Genomic DNA, 24,065 nt, shown 5'->3' on the forward strand with positions numbered 1-24,065 from the left:
TAACAGAGTTGATTTACAACGTGTTGTTCTTTCCGTTTAAATGATGTGTTTTCTGTCATTAAGTTGGTCTGAAAACAAACTGAGGTTTATTATAAAAATACATTTTCTTTTACATATTCGTTGACACTCTTGCAGCATGAGTTGGTCGGTTGGTCGACCACTTTGATCCCGACTGGATTTAACGATGTTTTACACAGACTTTTGACTTTGAACCCTGACTTTCCATCCAACACCACCAGCAGGTTCTCACTTATCATGTGAAAACCAAACACATTTTGTAAATGCAGTCATGGTTCCCAAATGATTTATCCTGATGACTTTGGTTGATGCTCTGACTTTTCTTCTGGTGCCACAATAAGATTAGTATTGGATGGATTGTAATGGGATGCGGTCCACACACTCACATCCCTCTCAGGATAAATTGGACTAACTTTGGTCCCCTGACTTCTCATGTAGCGCCATCATTCGTCAACATGTTTATTGGTCCAATGTGACCAAATACCCGCAAAAACTAACCACATTCCCATCAGCCTCAGCTGCACTTAGTGCTTAGCAAAGACTCCTAGTTTTCTTTAGACCTGGGGGCTATGAAACTAAAACATTAGTTAGTGAGACAGATTCACACCGTAACAAATTGAGCTATCTTCTAAATACTCTCATTAGCATCCTAACAATTATCCAGCTACATTTCAGCAAGAATATGGTAAGATCGTTAGCATCATAAATGGTCAAATCAGCTGTATAAAATCACTGACAAATTATGATTCATTGAGCTCAACAACACAAACAGCCCATTGTCACTCACAAGCTTTCAAATACGGCAGCTTGGTCCTACGCTTCAGACTATGTGACAAATGTCCTTATTTCAACCCAAACCACACTCCTTTCCAACCTTAGTAGTTTTGTTGCTTAAACCTAAAGTTTTTGAATATACATTGTATGGATCTAACGAGCGGAAAATGACATGCAAAGGTGACACGTGCAAAAACTGACGCTAGAGGGATACGTCGTGTCATCGGTTGAAGCGTAGGGCCACGAGTCGGGAGTCCGAACGTGTTGACAAAAACAAAGCCAATGTTTGACACTCTTGAGAAAAGACATTACAAGTATATCAACCACAGCTCCAACAATCCCCCACTTTAGTAATAACAAACAAAAGAAATGGCTAATTAGTCCCTCAGAATATAAATATAAAGTAACCAAATGAAATCTGAGGCATTGGCGGCATTTCTGTTAATTAAACACAAATGCAACAAGGGTGTCTCTCAATAAGTTCATGTGAGGATAAAACAAGAATCTTCAAAAAATCACTTAAACACTGAGATTAGTGTTTATTACTCTGTAAATTCCATCCAGTCGTTGTTAAATCTGTATTTTGTGTGTCAGTAGTGTTTAGAAAGCCCTCAAAAGTTTGATTTTTGTGTTCAAATTCTACTTGTGTTGAATTCAACACTTGCCCTTTTTGCACAAGTGCTATTTGCCAAATCCTCATGTTCTGTGCCAGCACTGCCTCCAGCACATGCAGACAAGATATAAATAAAGACACGCTGCCTGTTCAGCTGGGTAAATAGGGAACCTTGTCTGTTTTAGTCAAGATGATGACCATCCAGATCGTGTGTTCAATGAGCTGTTCAAAGCTGTAAGCTATTTCGCGGTTTTATGGGAAGTCAAGATGCAAACAACCTACAATTAATTGTAGCAACATCTCGACTACACGCGAGCCAAATTACCCTCGATCACTGGCTCAAACTCAAATCACGGCTTTGTTGTTTTCTGCCAATCACTCTTGTGGATAATAAAGTTTACAGAAGCTTTACAAATAGGATTTTTTAAAAGCTGTTTTCTGTTTACATCTCTCATGTGAGAACAACAACATTTGCAAAATCATGACGTTGTCAAGTAAAAGCAGAATGTGTGTGTGATGTTGAAATGCTGAAAAAACCAAATGCAAGACGTTAGCGGCATGGAAGCGATACTGAGGTCTCCCCTGATCCAATCCACACGGATGTTCATTCAGTCAAGTTCACTTACAGAAGCACTAAATGCAAATCACAAGTTGGGAAGGCTCATAGAAAAATGGAGGGCCTTGATCAGTTATTGTAGATATTTGGTAAAAGGTTCAGACCATATGGAGAGTAACAGGTTGAAGTGTGCTATCTGTGGAGACTTGAGCCCTGCATGAAAACACCCAGCCTTCTCATTCATTTGAATCAGCCAGTCTATTGGCACAGAGGGCGTCAATAAAACTATGCAGGGTTGTCCTGGGAAACCAGGATCTGTTTTGTTTTACCGTTCTAGAAATCCTCCGTAGCTGTGTTTTATGACAGGCAACCATTTATTTTTATATAAAGGGCTTGTTATTACAGATTCTTATCAACATTTTTTTTTTTTTTTATAAAACACCTCATCAGCCTGGTACAAAGAAACCCTGCTGTCTTAATGACTCATGGGGTTGAGCACAAGCTTTCTGAAGCAGTGAATGCTTTTAAGAGAGCTAATTAATCAAAACGGTCCCTGTAGACTCTGAAGTATAATGTGCTGTGCTTTAGAGTCACAAAAAGTATAACAATTACATCTATTTTCATACCATATGTTGACATAGAGGAAGGTGAAATCTTATAAGCGATGTTGGGTCTAACAAGTGCAGACTTTTCTACATCTGCTTCCATTCATTCAACAGCTTGTGTGTTCACAGTCCTTGTGTCTATTTGCATTATCATCTCATTGATTTACAAATATTTCTGATTGGCATCTCATTAGCCTGTGAAGTGCTGTGTGTGTGTGCGTGTGTGTCTGAGCAGAATTGTCATTTAACATCCCTTTTCAAGCCTCAGATTGTATTCCCCTGCCATGTTCAAGGTGTTTGGCACACATGTTTTGAGGCACACAACAAGTTGAACAGAATACATGACAAGAAGTGGTCATCATGTAATTCAATGTGACAATGTGGCTGTTTATGATGGAAACGGGGGCTTTCGGAAGATGTGTTCAGCACGTTTAGATGTAAAATGCAGCTGGTGTTAAATGGTGACGATTTGACTTTTCAATTTATTGGATTTTTTTTGTTGTGGTTGATGAATATGCAGGGGGAGGAATTATATATGTGTGTGGGGGGTTAATGGCAGCCTAGTTTATGACCGGCAAACACATCAATTACCTATAATAGTGCACACACTCATTCAATTGCCCACATGAGTGCCTGTGTGAATGTCGGGTATACACCACACAGTATATTACTTCTATACATCACTATGTTACTGGTGCACCTCGTTGATAAGATGCAACTTAAAGTACATGTGCACGCGTGCATGAAGGGCAGGTTGCAAAAAGTGTACACAGATATATTATATGGATAAAGGAAACAGGTGAAATTCTGTTACCTTTTAAAGGCGCCGCTGTTGGGCATGTTATATAAGAAGATAATAATAAGAGCGATGTGTCCATGCAAACGTTGATATTCATGTTTTTCATATGAGAAATGTTCTTTACTCTTTCCATTCATACGCCCCTGACCTTGACGAACTGAAACCACTCGAAGTTTCCCAAGAATCAAATGGAAATCTATCATTACTATTCCACAGCCGAGGCTGCGAGAAAACACAAAACAGCAGTGCAGCTATTGACAAATTCATCATCTCAATCTAAGTGTACAAACTCTAGATTTCATCATCTTGCTCATCAGCAGCTCTTTCCTATGAATTATTTGTCGGCTCCTCTCCTTCTTGCCTGTCCGCTCCTCTTGATGTGGTAAAACCCATTAAGAATCTATAAGTAGGCCCCGTCCCTGTGTCTCTCAATCAAAATCAGAAGCAAGCAGCTCCTCACCCTGTCTGCGGGCTGAATTATTTACCAGTCATTGATGTGGTGGTTGACCAGCAGTTTTGTTTGTGAATTATTCATGCCCGCTCTCCTCTTAGTCCAAAGATTAACACTGAGAATGCATTTACATTTTATTTTCAGTGCTCCGAATGAGCACACCGCATAAGAACATTTGACGGTTAGAGAAGTCTGATTAATGCGTAAAGACGGTCTTGATTATAGACACCATCCTGTTCTCTTAAAGAATATTTTATATTTAACCCACCACAGGCATGACTTATATTGTTCAATTAAATCATGTTGGTATCCAGCAAAGAGTCTGTAAAGTCGTATATGTCAGAGCTGTGCAAGCAAGTCTTAATTGGAGGCAAATCTCAACACCTGCAGCATAATAATTTGTTTTTCAACCCACGCTTGTGTGATTCATTATACCTTAGCACAGAAGAGAAAAACAAGTCCAAACCCAGCTCCACTGCATATCTGGAGATAATAACTGTATCTTCAATAATTGCATGTGCTTATCCAAGATTAAAGTCCAGTTTGAGCAACAGCAGCCAAAGTCATACATTGCAGAATTCAAGTTTAAAAGTATTGCAAAAATATTACAATATTAATTTTGAAGAACCTTTTCTCCTAAGAATTGCATTCATATGTAGTTATGTTAGCCTTGTAGTGATGCAATTACTTCAACATATCAGACCAACTGTCTGATATGTTGATGTAAACTGACAATTTGCATATTGGGGTCAGTCTTGGGTCCACTTCTTTGTACCACTTCCTAAAGCTAAATGGCAATAAAACTGAGGCCCTGCTCATCGGCTCCAAATCCATCATTACCAAATCCCAACACACCCCAGCTCCACCCATCATCGTCGACGGATTCCCTGTACCCTTCTCCCCCCAAGTCAAGAGCCTCGGCGTCATTCTGGACAGCACCCTTTCATTTGCACCCCATATTCAAAACATCACCCGGACTGCATTCTTCCACCTCCGCAACATCTCCAGACTCCGCCCATCACTGACCCAGTCCAGCACGGAAATCCTGGTCCACTCATTTGTCACATCCCGCATCGACTACTGCAATGCCCTCCTCACCGGACTCCCCACCAAACTCATCAACAGACTGCAAATCATTCAGAACTCGGCCGCCCGGATCATCACCTGTACCAAATCATCGGACCACATCACTCCTGTACTCATCCAACTTCACTGGCTCCCTGTACAATATCGCATCGACTACAACAACCTTCTCCTCACCTATAAAGCTCTCCACAATCTAGCCCATACTTACCTCTACGACCTCCTTCAGGAATACACTCCCTCCCACACCCTCCGTTCATCCTCTTCTAGACTGCTAACCATCCCCACGTCACGCCTCAGTACCATGGGTGCCCGAGCCTTCAGCTGCTCAGCACCCAGGCTCTGGAACTCCCTCCCCCCACACATAAGACAATCAGACTCCATCACATCATTCAAGTCTCAACTCAAAACTCACCTGTTCAAACTGGCATACTCTTTATAACTGGACCCTGTGCACTTCACTTGTTTTTATGTTGATGTTCTGTTTTAATGTTGTTCCTATCTTTTATCCTGTATTATTTTATTGTAAGGTGACCTTGGGTGACTTGAAAGGCCCCTCCAAATAAAATGTATCATTATTATTATTATTTATATATATCCCGGTCCGGACCGTTGGGTATTTCAGACATCCCTCTCCCCCAAAACATTTTTCGTCTCCTTTCCTTTCGGATGTCTGGGCCCCTCCCCCCATCTCTAAGGCTGAGCCCAGCCACCCGATTAAGGAAGCTCATTTTGGCCGCTTGCATTTCATTCTTTTTGGCCACTACCCAGCGCTCATGACCATAGGTGAGTGGGCTGAACAAAGATGGACTGGTAAATCGAGAGCTTCGCCTCCCGACTAAGCTTCACCAAAATGGCACAACGGCCATATCACTACTGACGTTGCACCAATCAGCCTGAAGAGGACCCAGAGATTCTTGAAACTCGCTTGCTCGTGGCAGTGACTCTCCTCCAACCTGGAGGGTGCAATCCGGCAGACAACCATTGTCTCAGACTCGGAGGTACTGACTCTCATCATTACTGTATATTCTAATTTCCTGTCCGGCCTCTCACTCACTGATCCACTTTGCTGATGCTGCACTTGGTCTGGATCAACAGCCTGTCAGTGTTGCTGCTGCTGCAGTGAGGGAGATGAAAAATGACAGTGTGTGTCATGGGAGCCGACTCACGGCCTGACACTCTTCTCCTGTGCCTGGCAAATATGATCATTGTAAGATCTCTCCTCAACCCTCTATTTACAGATAGCAGAGTGTGTTCAAAGAGAATACTGATGAGCTGAAAGAGCCACACACAATTGTATTCACCCATCTCTGAAGGTGTGATTCGTTTTAGGATATGTACCCGATACATACTCTGTACATTTTGATTTACTACAAATGTAGTATATTATTGACCGACAGTCAATCTTTGAAACTTTTAATTCTTTGCAGTTTATTTTGGAGCTACCTTCATCTGCGGTGGAAAATAGCTGTGTCGGCAGGATAAATGATTATAATGCCCATACTTTTACAAGATATAGAGTAACATGGTCATCACCTTGTTCCATTACTGTAGATGCAGCTAGTGTACATACCTTAATGGCTTAAGGTCACAAATTGGAGTTGACAGCTGAGTTAACATATTAAGCATTTGACTGCAGTAAAGAAGACCTGTTTTCTCCAGTGCATGATATTGTTTTAGAAATGCTAGAGCAGGGGCGTGGTTTATTATTTTTAATGCTTCTATATAGAGGTTGAACAAGTACAATCATAGACTACATTTACCCACTTGAGTTTGTTTATTCCAGACGCCAATATTAAATTAATCTGTGCAATAAATAAAATTGTTGCATTGCACTGTGGCATTCTCAATTTTGGAAAAAGAATAAAAAAAACAATGGATAGTACAACCATGTAATACCAAGGAAAACGCACAATAAACAGCTCTATACACTTCTTATGCACAGCTTTAGTGTCCATGTGTGTGCATATGTGTGTGTCTGTGTGTTTGTGGAGGTACTATTCATTATTCTGACTACCTGTGTGAAGAAACTGTCTCTGAAATGAGTGGCGCGGGATTTAATGCTCCAGTAGCATTTTCCAGATGGCAGGAGTGAAAATAGTGTGTGGGCTGGATGACTGGTGTCCTTGATGATGCTTTTGGCTTTCCTTATGCAGCGGGTAATGAAGATATCATGGATTTGCAGTAGGTCTGTGCCAGTAAATGTCTTGATGCTGGCTTAATATTGTTGTGCTGCGGGTTCCAGTGCTGAGCAGTCAACATGCTAAAGCATAGACTGTGACGCAGCCGGTCAGAATATATACTGTCTATGGTGCAGCGATGAGAGTTAAGCCACTTCTCAGTTACCAGCCGCAATCTTTTGAGACGCCTCACAGTCTTTGTTGCGATTTCATGAAAAAGCAGCTCGTATTATGAAGAGGTTTGTGATGAGTAGAGTATGAATAGTGAATATGAAATGTATTAACTATCTCAGGTGGCCAGGGCTTGTTTCCAGGGTGGGTATCTGAGGTAACCAAAGACAGGGAAGACACAAATGCATGTAAATATAACAAGATATATGAGTAAAAAAAAAAAGCAATGGGAGATTTTATAATCGCTATAGCAGCTCTGTGAGGCTCCGCCTGGGAGATGCTAATGTACTCACAAAGACCATGTTTACATATTGATGTTTAGCAGGTACAATGTTCACCATGATGATAATCAAAGTTTATCGTGTAGCATTTGATAATTAGCACCAAACCCAAAATACAGCTGAGGCAGATGGGAACGTGTTTTATTTGGTCATAAACTAAAGTATTAGAAAAAAGGGCCATTTTGACATGATGACGATAGAGGAAAGTGGGTTTTCCACAGTCAATAGGATTCATCCACAAGGCACAGTGGATAATTGCACTACATTTAATGACAATCCATCAAATAGTTGTTGACATATTTTGGGTTCAACCAAATTGATGTCAATCTTATTGGTGAAATTCCCCAAAATTGCCTCAAGAATATTTAGCAATCAAAAGAGGCATTTACAAAAGAAAAATGTCAACTATTTTTCATAGGCTTAATAAATCATGTTAGTTTGCAGTGGAGAAAGTTAAACCACATTCATCTGGGAACTGCATTATTGGTGTTATTTAGTAAGTAATTTGTGGAAATACATTATATTGGAATACACTGTTTTGTGTGCAGTGAGTTACACGACAGAGACAGACAGACAGACAGACAGACAGACAGACAGACACAGAGACAGAGACACACAGTCAGACAGACAGACAGAAAGACAGACAGACAGACAGACAGACAGACAGACAGACAGACAGACAGACAGAAAGACAGACAGACAGACAGACAGACAGACAGACAGACACAGAGACACACAGTCAGACAGACAGACAGAAAGACAGACAGACAGACAGACAGACAGACAGACAGACACAGAGACAGAGACACACAGTCAGACAGACAGAGAGACAGACAGACAGACAGACAGACAGACACAGAGACAGAGACACACAGTCAGACATACAGACAGACAGACAGACAGAAGACAGACAGACACACAAAGACACAGACACAGAGACAGAGACAGAGACACACAGTCAGACAGACAGACAGACAGACAGAAGACAGAGACACAGTCAGACAGACAGACAGACAGACAGACAGACAGACAGACAGACACAGAGACAGAGACACACAGTCAGACATACAGACAGACAGACAGACAGACAGAAGACAGACAGACACACAAAGCCACAGACACAGAGACAGAGACAGAGACACACAGTCAGACAGACAGACAGACAGACAGAAGACAGAGACACAGTCAGACAGACAGACAGACAGACAGACACAGAGACAGAGACACACAGTCAGACAGACAGACAGAGAGACAGACAGACAGACAGAAGACAGACAGACACACAAACACACAGACACAGAGACAGAGACAGAGACAGACAGACACAGAGACAGAGACAGAGACAGACAGACAGAGACAGACAGACAGAAGACAGACAGACAGACACAGAGACAGAGACAGAGACAGACAGACAGACAGAGTGTCCAGAATAAAACTCCTGCATGCTCATCGCTTGTTTATCCTCATTGTTATTAACGGCAGATTTTCTCCTGATTGTGTTTCCTGACAGCATAGGGGTTGCCATGGTTATTTGCTGGTGCGTTTAATTAACATGTAACACTTTCCACAATTGTGAGGTGGATCACCCCCGGGATCATTTAGATTTAAAGAGGCTGAGAAGCCATTGAGAAGTAATTAAATTAGCTATAACTGTAAAGACCAGAACAGAAAAAGGGGAACGTATGCATACAGTATCCACTAATAAAGTAGGGTAAATCAGATATGTTTACAATAATAGCCTGTCAAATAACTTCAGATTGATAATTACAACCATTTGAGAATTAGGTGTTCGGTAAGTGGAGGTTTGTGTCTCTGAACAGAGCTCATGAGATAATCTCTAAATATGCCGTGTTCTCTTTTACATGCACGGCCATAGGGATTACATTTCCATTAAATTTCAACATCTAGTTGAAACCATTATTTTGTGTTGTTCATCATTATCTCTTGTGGTGTTAGCTCTTAATAAGTGCAACACTTTTAAAAGAAAATGGCCAAGTAGGGGAACTCGGTGTTCAGCAAATTCCTTCTAAGTGCACAGTATTGTTATCAGTTTGTGAAAAGAGGAACTGGTATATTTGGTCATTTACTTCCTCACGCTGCAGTAACACCCAGAAGCCCACCGGTGCCTTCTCAGAGCACTTTCTCATCTGGAGGTGCATTGAACGAAATCAGAGCCCCTGTCTCACAGCGAGTATGAGACAAAGCCCCATGTCATTCACAGAAGAGAGGCCAATAACACAGTTCATTGTGTGTCAGAAAGAGCAGCACGGCTGCTCAATACAATCAAACACTGAGCCGTTACTCCCTCAAGAGGAAAAGAATCAAGTGGCCCGCTGATTGACGGACTTATTTAAACACGACAAATGTTTCCCAAGCCTTTTGAACACATGAGTTTGCTGTGTAATATCGTTACAGAGGCTTGATTAATTAATTACTACTGTTTCATGATAATCATATCAACTGCCACTGATCACACAAACCAACATAGCATTTTTCTTACATGGTTTTTGTTTTGTTTTTTTGAGTAATTATATTGTCTAATGTCTAACAACAACAATACATTGTCGCGGCGGGTAATGATAATCATAATGTATTTTATGTTTTAATGTAAATAACGCAGCAGGACGATGTATGTGGGATCGACTCAAAATGTAATTCATCGTAATGGAGGAACGTGGCCCTCAGCGCGACGCTCACTGATGTGTTTTTAAATCGTTTTGGGGCGTCAATGGAGGTCTACCCCAAAGAGAAATAAGCTTTATCAGACTTTGGCTACGCAGACAATGCTCGCTAGTGGTATCAATTCATTGTTGTTTTATTTCTGTATTGTGTGTTTGTGACAATAACAAAAACAAATATCGTTTGTGTTCTCTTTTAGTTTTGGTTCCTATTCCTCTAAAGTGTGTGTATGTGTGAAAAAACTATTTAGAGGACTGAACTGGGAACAGAAAATATCCTACTGGTAAAGTCAATGAGTAAGAAAGTAATTCCGATTATCAACTTTTCCCCTCATAAATACAATATTCTAGTTATAAACTAAATAAAGCTGTAACTTGAGACTTGGAGGTCACGCGAGTGAAAGATTGAGAATCTAATTATGTGGAAAAGAAAGTGGCATGTTTCCCTCTCAGACCCATTCATACATGTATGCACAGGCTATGCAAACATTTTAACCGTTCACCTCGTTGCAAACTATAAATAATTAATCTCAGGGAGCATATTGTTTCACATGGCGATATGCCTTTCCTTCTGTAAACAGGGCTCACAGCCTTTGAACCACACTGAGCCTCCTGGACTGCGAAGGGCAAAGTTCAAATTCAGTCAAACCGTGCTGATCTCCGGCGCCACAGAAACACATTATTCCGTGTAATGTATTGAAAGTTTGGTCAGACAGAGATGGAAAGAAAATCATGCCAATTACACACATGGAAGGAGCGCTTAGATTGACCAAACTCTGAATATTCTCCATCTTCTAACCTGTCACCATTGAGGAGCTGAGACTCAGACAGGCTAATTACCGGAGCAGATATGTCCGAGCTCCGCCATGGCAGCAACCCCGACACTTCTGCTCTGCTGCACTGAACCACAACAGTACTTAATTAGCATAGACAATACCTTTCTGATCAACACAAAGCATTCCCTCTTGTTTCCAATAACGCGCCATGAATTTAAATGAGCCAATTAGCGTCTGCCTTTCCCCTGGAATCAAGTTTGCAAAGTCTTTGATTGAGATTCTGCTGCACAGCCACACAGCAGGAAGTTTAGCCGAGAAGGGTGAACCATTGGCATACTGTGGATCCATACGTGTTTGCTTATTATTATTATTATTTTTTTTTAATGAACCATCAAAGAAGGGAAATTAAGTATAGATTTCATTTTAATATTGAAAGCATGGGATGCAGACAGAAATCTGGGCAAACATCTGTCTATATATGCCCTTTGCAGTTAAGTTATTCAGTAGACTTATAGTGTTTTAATTACGTATAGGTCTTATTGCTCATTAGCAGCATAATCAGCAGATCGTTTGCATTTTCACCCCTTTTTTTCTCTTTTTTTTTGTCTGATGCATATTCTGCACTACCCTTGCCATGAGAGGACCATGTTCACTTTGTGAATATTTAATATTATATACTACATATATAAGGTTACTACTTTTTTAAACTAGTTTACTTTTGTTGAAAAAATGTGAATATGTTAACTAAAATGTGTTTGTTTCTGTGTCTCTTTTCACAACTAGCTGTTGCAAGGGAAGTCCATTCCTAAACTGGGGTCGCTGGACCAGATTGAAACAGGAAGTGGAGACACAGAGGGACGTTACAGCGGCGACTGTGATGATGAAGACGGCTGTGGTGGTTCAGGTGGTGGCGAAGTAAAAAGGAAAGTCTCCAGAGTCTCCAAATGTAAGTTTTCTCTTTTTGTAATTTTATTGATCAACTAACAATGCGAAGAAATGGTAACGCATGCTGTTATATTTTGTACTGAGGAGGAAAAGGAAAATAGCCAGACTATTACATTTAATCGGGAATGTATTCTAATTTATATTGTATAGGATTGGTGCAATGGTTTACATTTGTATGTTTGTATGTGTGATTGCATTGGGTTTTTAATGTATATCTTTAATCTTTGTATAGAACGTATATTTCTAAAACATATAACCATCAACTTTCACAAAGTGCGCATTATGTAACATGACAAGTAATACATGTGTATGTACTTACGCCTCTTAGTTTTGAACACATGCATTAAATTATTGAAAGAATTTAGCTAGTTTTTAATCAGTGAAGACATTCAAAGGTGCAGTTGCATACTATATTTTGATAAGACTTGCTCCAGCCTCCATTTTACGACAGCCATAACATTAGTCATTAAAGATAATAGTTGCTATGGGGACATTATTGCAATCAAGGCCTGTTACTTTAAAAAAATATTGCTCCTCAGAGGATCAGTAACCCCGAATGAATCCCAGTGGCGGAGCTCTCCTCCTCATTTTGTTACCTGTCACACTCTCCTCTCAGAACATGGATTCCCTCTCGCCTCTACTCTCCATCAAACATGCTAACAACCTGATTAATCACCTTTCTCATTTTGCCTATGGCGACAACGAGGAAAGGGGGGAGGAGGAGGGAGGGAGGGAGGGAGGGGTGGCATCCAAACAAGCCGTTCTATCCGTGTAAATGTTTCCTTTACTGCTTGTCAGTCTGTCTCGAGGCTTTAGCAGCTCAGGCTGAGAGAAGCTGCTTAACAATCGCTCATCTGAGGCTGTGGGGAGGCACTGACATTTATCACCCATTACAGTAGAGCTGCCCTTTCCTTGTCACAGGCCAGATCAGCCTGTCTCCCATATTTATGACCCACTGTCTGTCGTGACCTCTGTCGAGCATCTGTCCCGAGCTACCTGACCCTCACACAAATACCCAGGATTCCCCACCTGAACCAGACCTCTGGGCAATCTCTGCAGGTTTCTACAGTTTTTTTGGCATTCATTGTTAAAAAAAAGTTTGTAGTGGCTGTTTGGTGTCGGGATTTTGTCTTTGTTTTTAATTGTTGTAAAATTAAAAGAATTAGTGTAACTTACAAGCCAAGGTTACAGCAGCACTAAAAACACAATGTTTTGTTGCTCACTCTTGATGAAAAATTAGTCTTACTCACTATAAAGCAGCTTCAAAGTATAGCAAATATTTAATGACGTGGTATATGTCTATTTTATGAACAGGAAAACTAATTATGCCCTCAAATCATGTCAAAGGAAAGCTCTTGGACTCCATCAGTAATTTGGCCCTTACCTTTAGAAACCAAATCAAATCATTCAACTTCATGTTTTGGAACAATTCAAATAGAAAGTATAGTATATTCCAGGAAGTTTAATCCAAAACATTGGATGAAGATCACAGATAAACAAGCAATCCCTTATCTCCTGAATAATTCCCTATCATCAGTGCTTGTAACCAATATAGACATGGACCACCTTAAACACTTGCCAACTAGTGGGTCCTCTGTGGCAGCACAAATATCTGTTACAAAGGACATAATCGTCTAGTTCAGTCAACCAATTTGCGTGGCATGGATTATTATGTAAATGTTGGATATGTACAATATGGATATTTGGCCTTTGACCTCATCACGCCCCAGAAGGACGCTCAAAGCTGGAAGTAAGGAGTAATGAGTACTTTCTAAAAAGCTTCCATGTGTCGTTCTAGAGGTCATGAGCAGATAGTAGAATATTGTCATAATTTGGAAGACTTGTTGCATTTGTCAGTATCTCTCTACTCGGCTGTCTAGTGTCTGCCCTTTAACAAGCTCATATTAGATAAGACTCTCTTGAGAATGGCAACCAATCAAGAATGACAAATGACAACTTGTGAGCATAACACTGATGGCTGACTTCAGGTCTTCACAATTATAATACAACATTTAAATAAAACACACGGCTTATAGTGCAGGAAAAGGGTTTGCTACATGCGTCTGGGAGATACTGTGATCATCACATTTCTTTAGATCCGACACACTCGTGCCGAGTCCTCACCAAATGCTTTGACAGTCAATATATTTACATATTTACAAATGTAACCGGTTATATTTGTTTCTTGAAACATAGTTGATAGTTCTGAAATGGTACTGTGTCTTACTGCAGCACCAGAGTTGATGAATTGGCGACCGTAAGCTCAATCAAAATGGTGATGACAAACTATTAATGAAAGTTGTTTGTTTTTATTTCAGTCTGTGTGCAAAACTTTAAAACAGAAAGCTGTAGAGACAGAAATCCAATATTACATCCAACAACAGAAGCAATAAACCAATGCAACCACAAAGAAAAGGTGCAATAAAAAAATAATGTGCATATAACATAACCAAGCACATGATCAACACATAACTTTAAATAGCACACCTGTTATTCACAAGTCACAGGTGCATGAAATCGCAGTGCAACGGTTTGTGTTCAGATTTTTTTGAAGTCTACAAGTCTTAAGTTTTCAAATCGTCAACTATATAAAATATACAAGACGACGTGATACATTTCAGTCTATCGAAGTGAATTGACTACAATGATATTGCCATCTCAGTGACAGATACTGAGACACCAAGTATCATTTAATTTGATTTTCTTCACCACAATTATCCATAATCCCCCTCCTTTGTGTCTTTGATGTTTATCAGCAGAACATGCTGACGATAGATGAGGATGATAAGGTAATAAAATAGGATAAACTCAATACTGACAATACAACCCTGATTTAAGGGATTATCCTCACTAAGCAGAATTACTGTTGTGTGAGAATGCTATGTACGTGACAAAAGCATCAATGTGAGCAGTTCATCCTTCAGAATTATTTTGTGACTGCAGCAGAGTCGTGTTTTCTGCATTGCAGAGCTACCTGACCGAGTCCCTGACTTAGAAAAACTACAATTCGGCTGATTGCTTTTTTTCTTCTTCTGTAAACCCAGATAATTATTAAAAGAACGCAGTAAAAGCAGATAAAGATTGATTAATTTCCCACCGTTAAACAGGGGGATGCACTTACACAGCTTGCCAGGTAACACCGACTGAAGAGAACTCCGTACATCAGGCTCTGTTTTTGCAGTTATTACAGACCTGCCAATGGTTCATCAAATGCACACATCCATCCTTAATGAAATAAAATGAACATTTAAAACTAATGAAAACTAGCACCTCAATGTCAAAACTATTGTAATATCACAGTGTTGTGCACTACAGCCTATTACTGTGCATGTAAAGCATCATAACCACGATCATAATGACCAATTATAAAAGACATAATTGGAAAACTCATTAAAAAAAACACATAATGTATCCCATGTCTGTGGAGCTGTATTGGTCCAGAACGTGGCTTTGTTGGATTAGGGCATCTATAAAAAGGTTAAACTCCTTTTTCAATACTTATTGCACATATTTAGATCTCAGTGTAATTAGACATCTTCACGCTCCCAAATAATAGAAGATACACTTTAACTTTAATACCCAGAACTTTTACCATTTTGGTAAACAAGGTGAAGCCGAAGAGTCTCAAGTGTTTGGGATGAGACAATTATCAGCTGTAGCCCTCCTTTGTGACTGAGCCTGATGAGGTAATTATACACCTGGTTTGTTCACATGAAAAGCTTGCCTAGCTCAGATATGAATATAATAAATAAGGTTTGCCATTATAGTCATGGTGGCTTATTAATCACTACACAGTTGGGAAGTAATACAAAAACAAGTCTACAGCCATGCCCTGGATTACACTATATATGTCAGCATGCTATCATGCTCACAGTTAAAATGCTACGATATAGATGCTATGCAGGTATAATGTTCGCCATGTTCATCATCATACTCATTCAGCTTGTTGGCATGTTAACATGTTAGCTCTTTATCACTAAACACAAACTAGAACTGAGACTGATGGGAATGTCTTTTTGCAAGCATTTGGTCATAAAAATCTGAAATTGGAATATGAATCTGCTGGTGGTGCAAGAGGAAAGGTCAAAGGATCCCCAAAGTTATTAATATTTATCCTTAATGTTGGTACCAAAGTAAATTACATTTAATTAAGTAGCTGGTAAGACATTTCCCTTAAAACCACAATCGTGAAGCTGCTGCTGGCACTAGTGGTCAAGTCCGGGATTCACCATAGATATCTGGATTTATCGCTTGGGAACCACGACATCTGGACCGAATTTTTCTGCCTGGCCAACTGACATTGGCATCACTACAGCAGTGCAGCTAGCATGGCCAACATGCAACACACACACACACACACACACACACACACACACACACACACACACACACACACACACACACACACATACAGTTCATGGCTACATTCTAGAAGAAAAATACAGGTTTTCCTCAACTTCTCAATATTCAATACTAAATCTTGGATTTCCATGACTTGTCAACGACGCCTGCAGTGGAGAACAACTATATGTTCTTTCTTGCTCCAACCCCAACATACCTCTTTCTCTTATGTGGCCTGGCATGGTTGAGCTGCAGACACTGTGACTGCTTGCAGGGCGAGCGTTGTACTGCAATAAGACATCTGTCAGACACACAGGCAGCAGTGGAGACACCAATCGATTTCTTGAAAGTAAGCACAATGAGGGGAAGAGGAGAGGCTGCTTTACCATGACTCTTATTAATTAATAGTGTCTCAGGAGGAAAGTATCTTATGTTATTTGAGCTTCTACCTCACAGGCCGGTCGGTGGTAAATTACTGAATGTAGCTGTTGCATGTATAACTCCTCCATTGTCTAATGGTAAGGGATTTTTTCCCATGACAATATTCAACGGGGAGGTCTGCATGTATTTAGTAAAAGCACTTCTTAGTCTCTTTTTTCGCTGTTGTTTATGTTCCAGCTTTAAATGAGAGATCGGAGAGATAGGGAATTACATCAAGGCCACTTTGGTGGGTGTACAGTAAAAGGTCTATCATTGATAGATATATCTTTATCCTCATTACAGTGTGAGATCTAATTACGTCACCTGCTGTGATTGAAATCACTTACAGTAGTGTATCTTATAAGCTTTTGACCAGTAGGACTGGGTGGTCTCCTAAGTTGTCTAATTATCACTCAATTATATTAACCCACTGAACTAATACTTAAGTGATTTGTCAAAGACTTTCATGTCTCAGGAAGATTGTACCATCATACCTTTCCAAATAATGCAGTTTCATGGTCAAATGTCGTATGTAGTAGTATTTAACAATTACATACATTGTACAAATAGTAAAATACACAGCTCTAACTGAATAGGTATACTGTTACAACTAAATATGTTAGGGTTGGTCCTAGGCTGGACCCAAGTGCAGACACAGAGACAGTAGGGTAGGTAAAGGAATGGGTTTATTCAGAGTTCGCTGGTGTTCTGGCCGAGCCAGATGTGAACACCGGTAGGAAGGCGTGGTGGCGTGAGCAGCGGTGGCTGCAAAATGGGCAAAATAGCTACAGCTAGTATTTCTTCAATTGACTACATTGTACATTTGTTGTTGTCATTTTGAAGAATGATATTAGAAAAGCTGAATACAAACAGCAACATTTATTATACAACTTTCTCAATTGTGACAAAAAAAGTTTGTAACTCTCATTTGAGGTGGTTTTAGTGGAAGAAAAGGATTGATCAGCTGTTTCCACTGTCGCCATCTTCTTTGATATTCCCATAACGTACAAATGCTTGTCTTTGCCTTCGGACAGCATGGAACATGGCCAATACTCTCAGATATGATAGTACAATTAATACTTGCACTATTGAAACAAACTATTGTAGATGATGCCCAAGCTGACTCGTTTGGTTTCCAGTTCGCAACCTCTACTTTACTGGCGGATTACAGTCATGCAAAGGCTAAAGCACCAACCTCTGACCAAACTCCACTCCAGCCAAGTTTATTCAGTCAAACCAGTGAATACATTCTTTTATAATTCTTTTTCATTTGCTTGACAATTGAATGGGTTGTGACATTAAGGAGCTGCGGTAGCTTGAACTGCTGCTATAGTTGATGTGCAATATTATCTTAAGCAGTTAATGTTGAAAAACACCATCGGTTGAGATTTGTGAGAAGAACTGTAGACCTGTGTTAATACATGTTTGCATAAAAGGATAATTATGTAGCTCCAAAGCTCAGTGACCTAGAACCATACCATTGCAATCTGAAACGATTCACATCTACTTGGTGGAGGAACTAATAGTGTTGCATTAACGCCAAGCAGCACAAATGAACCTGTTACTAACTGCAGACTCCCACCGTCAAACACAAGGCAGGACTATGCTGATCATGAAAGGTACCCACAAGAGGACAGCACCATCCAACTACTGTCCAACATGGAAACTCCTGTCAGACATCACAGTGTTGAAGCTGAAGAGACATGTGTGTCAATACACAAGCGAAGCTGAGCAGGGTATTGGAAATAACAGCAGATGCCCAAAGCACCAGCGACTGAAGACGAAGCTTTCACTCTACGACTGCAAGTTGAATGGACGAACCCAAGCAGTCTGGATCAGATGGTGGCTGAAGAAGTATTCCGATCCTTTACGTAAATAAAAGTAGCAGTGCGGCGCTGTGAAAACACACCATAACATGTACAATTCCTGCAACGTAAATATTAACTAAAAGTATTATTTGCAAAATGCACTTAAAGACGGCTGCACGGTGGTGTAGTGGCTAGCACTGTCGCCTCACAGCAAGAGGGCTGCGGGTTCGATTCCCGGTCGGAGCGGTCCTTCTGTGTGGAGTTTGCATGTTCTCCCCGTGGCAGCATGGGTTCTCTCCGGGCTCTCCGGCTTCCTCCCACAGTCCAAAGACATGCTGCAGGTTAATTGATCTCTACCATAGGTGTGAATGGTTGTATGTCCCTACATGTGCCCTCGATGGACTGGCGGCCTGTCCAGGGTGTCCCCTGCCTTCGCCCTATGTCAGCTGGGATAGGCTCCAGCGCCCCCCGCGACCCTAATGAGGATAAGCGGTATTGAAAATGGATGGATGGATGGATGCACTTAAAGACTCAACTGTATAAGTAGTCATGATGCAGAAAAAGGTCCCCTATATGTGGTAATTGCTTTACATACCGTTTGAGTAGTTTGATCAATACAAATACATCATATTTTATATATTCATCTTGTGTTTTGTATGTAAAGATACTAGTTACTTGAAATACAACAACAACGTATAACATTTGTAGTGGAGTAGAAGTGTAAAGAATGAAAAGGGAATACTAGTAGGTACAGTACTTGAGTACATTTACTTAGTTACTTTCCATCACTGGGATTAAAGTTGAACGGTATATTAGTTTATATTAATTAATAGGGAATTATGTTTTTAAGCAATTTGTAAAAATATTTAGCTGTTTTCCTGGTGTGAAGAGTTTCCTGATGTACTTTGTGACAGTAATACACAGTTCATTTCTGTAATCCTCAGTTTATTTTAAATTGTTGTAACATTTGACATTTTTAGATATACACTCAGCTGCTAGCACACACCAATACTGTCTAATACCACAACCCTGAAATAGTCATTTAGTTTTTGTTGAAACTGTTAAAGAGGTTGGCTTTATGGTAGAAAGATGTTTCTATCATTTTGTCCAATCCATGTATATCAATGAGGGAAGGCTAGATAACAGAAACACCTTGTTGTTTGATGCAATACAGTTCAACAGCCCCACAAACTACATCCTCCAAAGATATTATTATTGTCATGTTGACTTCATCCATACTGCTCAGCTGTAAATTGAATGAACAACCATGAAGCCAAAGCCTGAGTGCAGCTCTCGTGGACCCCTGTAGCGTCTTGCAGCACACAAGGTCAACAACCCACTAAGTCATTGTCAGAAACTCAAAGGACTTGTGGAGGAAACCACTAAAAGCTGCTAGATCACAGAAGTGCCTGACGTTTGCGGCTCCATACCAACCGAATGCCTCAACTCTGCTGCTATTAAGCATAGGTTTTAAACCTTTCATAGATTACCATGAAGCGTGGATAAAGGTTCATGAGGGGGGCTACCATCAGTCACCTCCTCTCTATGCAAGCCATTAAGCTGAATGACAAGCGGATCTACAGGAATGACACTGGAGGCCATTTGAGTGGAAACATGTAGGTGGGTGGAATCAAATGAAGGGAGAATAATTGGAACTGAAGGGGTCGAACTATCAAAAGGCCACATATTAGACTGGACTCAGGAAGGCTGCAGGAACCAAGAAAGGCAGCAGCATCCAAGGTAAAAGCAACACCTCAATACACACAGTATGTCCTGCTGTTGGTCACAATCTCAGCTGGAAAAGCTAAAACTAAAGCTTTTGATATCAAGAAACAGGAACTCCTTACACTGTATGATGGATTTCACCTAAAGACCATCACCCTTCTTCTGCAGCTGGAGACAGCGAAGGTGAGCGTCAAGGACACTGAACGAAAGCACGTGTGAGTACATTAGTAAAATGGCTCCTGTCATCCGCAGACAGATGAGGTGGCTGCCAGAGATTGCCAGAAAAAGACACCATTTGCCATTAGCAGGGTGCTGAGCTTACGGAACAAAGGATTTAATAACCAGAATGAATGAATTCAGCATTTTCTACGAATATTTCAATTACGTTTTCACTTGAGTTCAGGTCATTTCCATTTAGAAATGGCCAATTAATTATGTTGATGACGTTATTCAAACGTTGACCTTTGAAGCATTCTTTTAAAAAAAAAATTACTTTTGACAAACAAAGCCTAACTTTGTTTTGAACTTTAAATAAACAACAATTCATGTCTACCTCATGGTCCTAATGTACTAGAGTACGTCTTCTTCTTTTTTAAGAATGAAGAGAGACTCAAGTTGGAACAGCTGTAGTGTATATCTTTTCAGTCGGTTGACTGAAAATGTTTCAAAACTAAATTTCTTTTTTATACCACACTCAAAAAGTTTGGATTCTCAAAAGTCTGACAGCAGAAAAAAAACCTCTAAATCCAAAAAATGTATCTATGAAAAACCTGAGGGAAGGTTGATTCAGGAGTTATCGGCCAAACGTACACACTACGTCTCATAACACCACTGGCTGTTCCGTGTAACTTTTTTTCTGCTTAACTAGTGGTGGAGAACTCGTTAGCTCTAAGACCTGCAGTCTCTGTGGGAGACAGTGCTGGTGGGCACTCTGGGGAAAAAAAGGAAATATCTTAACACAGACTGTATGATTTCAGCCCTACCGCCTTCAACCCCTCACAACTATATATGTGGAGTAACAAAAGTCATCTAATATACTCTCAAATTGGCAGCAGTACCAGAAAAGGCATTTTCAATTCAATATATGTATATAGATTTATATATCTGTACCTCAAAACTATGAATAGGCTTGAGTATGAGCCAGGTTTATGTTTCCGATGTAACTTTAGTCCTAGTATTTGTGTTGCTATGTTATAGTTGCTTTCTAAGACAAATTTAGATTACTTTGGCAGGCTCTCGTTACTAATTTACCTTAAACAACAAATTAACCTCACTGCCATCCACAGATTGTTCGAGGTTTTAGCTTCACTGTGGGATTAGTTTATGTAATCAGTCTCTTGTGACTCATCATGCATGCCTCCCCCGTTTGCTGTGGGCTTATCTAATTCATATGGATAATCGTGCACCTTCCTCGAACTCAGCCTGCTTTCAACTATTGGAACTGATAGATCATCGTAGTCGTTTTCATCACTAAAATTAGGGAGGTAATGTGAGCGTTACTGTCGGTGAGGCTGTGCGCTCTGACACATTTAACATTTTAAATATCTTTTTGCTTGTCACGGATATCTACAACACTGTGATACTGCATTCAAATACCTAAGGCCATGCCCACACTACAATATTTTAATTTTGAAACGCATAGCTTTTGCTACGTTTAGACTGAGCAACAGAGAACGGATCATTTCTAAAAAGGAGTTACCTCATAGTGTGGACAGCGGAACCAGAGAAGTTTGGAATCGATGACGTAGGCGCTCGTGTTGGCTACTTGATTGGGTCTTAGCAGTCATGCCGTGTCCTTTGCAAATTTGTCACGGCCCTACCACGTGAGCCTTTTCCGGAAGAAAACAAACACCAACAGCCTTGATTATTGATCAACTACCAGTGGTTAGTTCAACATAACTAATTACAGGTGTTGCTGACCCGGTTGTCTTTATTAGCAGCTGTTGTGCAGTTAATATAAAATGTTAAATTTAATATTATAATTATACTACTGTGTCCAGCAGCGTGATCAGCCCTAGGGAGCGGACGTTTAAAGTCACAGTTTGTAGCTTTGAGGAGGGATTACTTTCCTTTTCTTATTAATGTTTATTTTGTTCTGCACAACTATTGTTAAGTCCACACAGAAACTGTAAACAAACTAAAGCAGAGCTACGATAATGAAAACAGATGACGAAACAACGAAACCGAGGAAACAAGTGTATTGACCACATTTATTGAGCCTGAATCTAGTAAACTTTGTACATTTTAATTTTAAAGTAAATTGGATGTGTGTGGGAGAGAGAAAGAGAGAGAGCATAACCTGCAGCTATGTAAGGCCTGGACAGTCGGGTCGAGATTTACACTTTCAAAATAATGATCTTGATACGGTGACTATTCAACCAGCAATAGCAAATATTGTAAATCATAGACAGGCTTGTGTGACCAAATTACCTTATACTTTCCAAATGTTTTTCTCTTTGTTCTATGTCCTTGTTCAAGTACACAGAAAAAAGAAAAAAACAGATTTAGTTGGGTACCCTTTCACATAAATAAGCCACAAGGCAGGGCATGCAGATTAATATGTGCTGTGTATTAACATATGGTCACAGCTCAGATTGGATTCAGTTTCAGATGAAATACACCACATCTAGTGTGTGTGCCTTGGACCTCATTGCCTACTCTAACTCAAGCCATGCTTGGATGAAAATGAAATGCAATTGCTTTCTGATTTGCCACAGTAAACATAATGACCTTTTTATTGTAAGATAATAGAAACCTTGCGTTTTATTTATCATTTTCCTTCCAGGTGTTTGTGTTTATTTAAAAAAAATGTTTTGCAAAATATTTGTTAACCACAGTAAAATGCCATTATCTACACAGACACGTTTCTGTTTTTCAATGATTTTCTCATACCTTGCATGATTTAATGGCTTGCTTAATGAGCTGCGGCTTGCATGTGGAAGGACATCTCATCGTGTTAATGAACCATGGAAAGGGCAAGCACACATCATTGTGTGAAATGTTTAAATAATCAGCTCGGTGTCAGACACACAGCCCATCTACCAAAAGTCTGCTCTATCAGTAAGCACGGATGCTAGACGTGTCATTAAGACAACTTGTTCTCTGAGGGCCCAGCGACCAACCAAAACTGACCCTCTTCCTACTGCCTGTCTCCTCCTTGTCTCTCCGGCTCTTACTCGCTGTGTGTATGATACCAAATAGATGCTTTCAATTCTACTATATGGCTACAATTTCTCTGTGGCAAGCTGCTGATTATCGTAATAAAAAATCCAATTATATCTTTCTTTGATTAGACCACATGAGCTTTACCATTCCACATTTAGATGTTTAATTCGACAAGTTTTAAGTTTCCCACTCGGTTTTCCTTGCGGTCATTCTAGCGGTGTGACAAGAGTACAAAAGTCAAAGGACATGACAGCGGCTGTGTGGTGCTGTACATATTGATGATGTTGATGTCTAGCAAGTTTAGTCTTTACTATGTTCACCATCTTACCTTACCATTTGCAAATTAGCATTTCACACAAAGTGCAGCAGATATTGGTCATCAACGATAAACGTTTGACCTTATGGTGCCGCTAGATTAAAAATCAGGGGATCACCAATAATTAGAAATCATCCCTGGGCGAACGTGTTTACCAAATTACATGACAATCAAGTATGTGTCGAGACATTTCACAAAAAACTAAAGATGTCCACTCCATGGTGGTGATAGAGGAAACAACTAAGTCAGTAAGATTCATCCTCTGGGAACCATGAATTTCTGTATAAAATGTGATAGCGATCCAATAGTTAAAGATGGCTCGATATTTCAGATGTATAAGTCAGTCTGAGGAGTTACAAA

At 40.1% G+C, this 24,065-nt stretch overlaps 1 protein-coding gene across 1 annotated transcript in view; it reads left to right on the plus strand.

Moving 5' to 3' along the window:
- The window catches only part of gpc5a (glypican 5a), a 105,367-nt gene that overhangs the window by 53,556 nt on the left and 27,746 nt on the right, over positions 1-24,065 (plus strand). The window contains exon 8 of the mRNA XM_034557024.1: positions 11,769-11,931. Within this exon, the coding sequence (XP_034412915.1) occupies positions 11,769-11,931 (163 nt within the window). The remainder of the gene's footprint in view (positions 1-11,768; positions 11,932-24,065) is intronic.

Source organism: Cyclopterus lumpus, chromosome 3 (assembly GCF_009769545.1).
Source record: "Cyclopterus lumpus isolate fCycLum1 chromosome 3, fCycLum1.pri, whole genome shotgun sequence".
Lineage (NCBI taxonomy): Eukaryota > Metazoa > Chordata > Actinopteri > Perciformes > Cyclopteridae > Cyclopterus > Cyclopterus lumpus.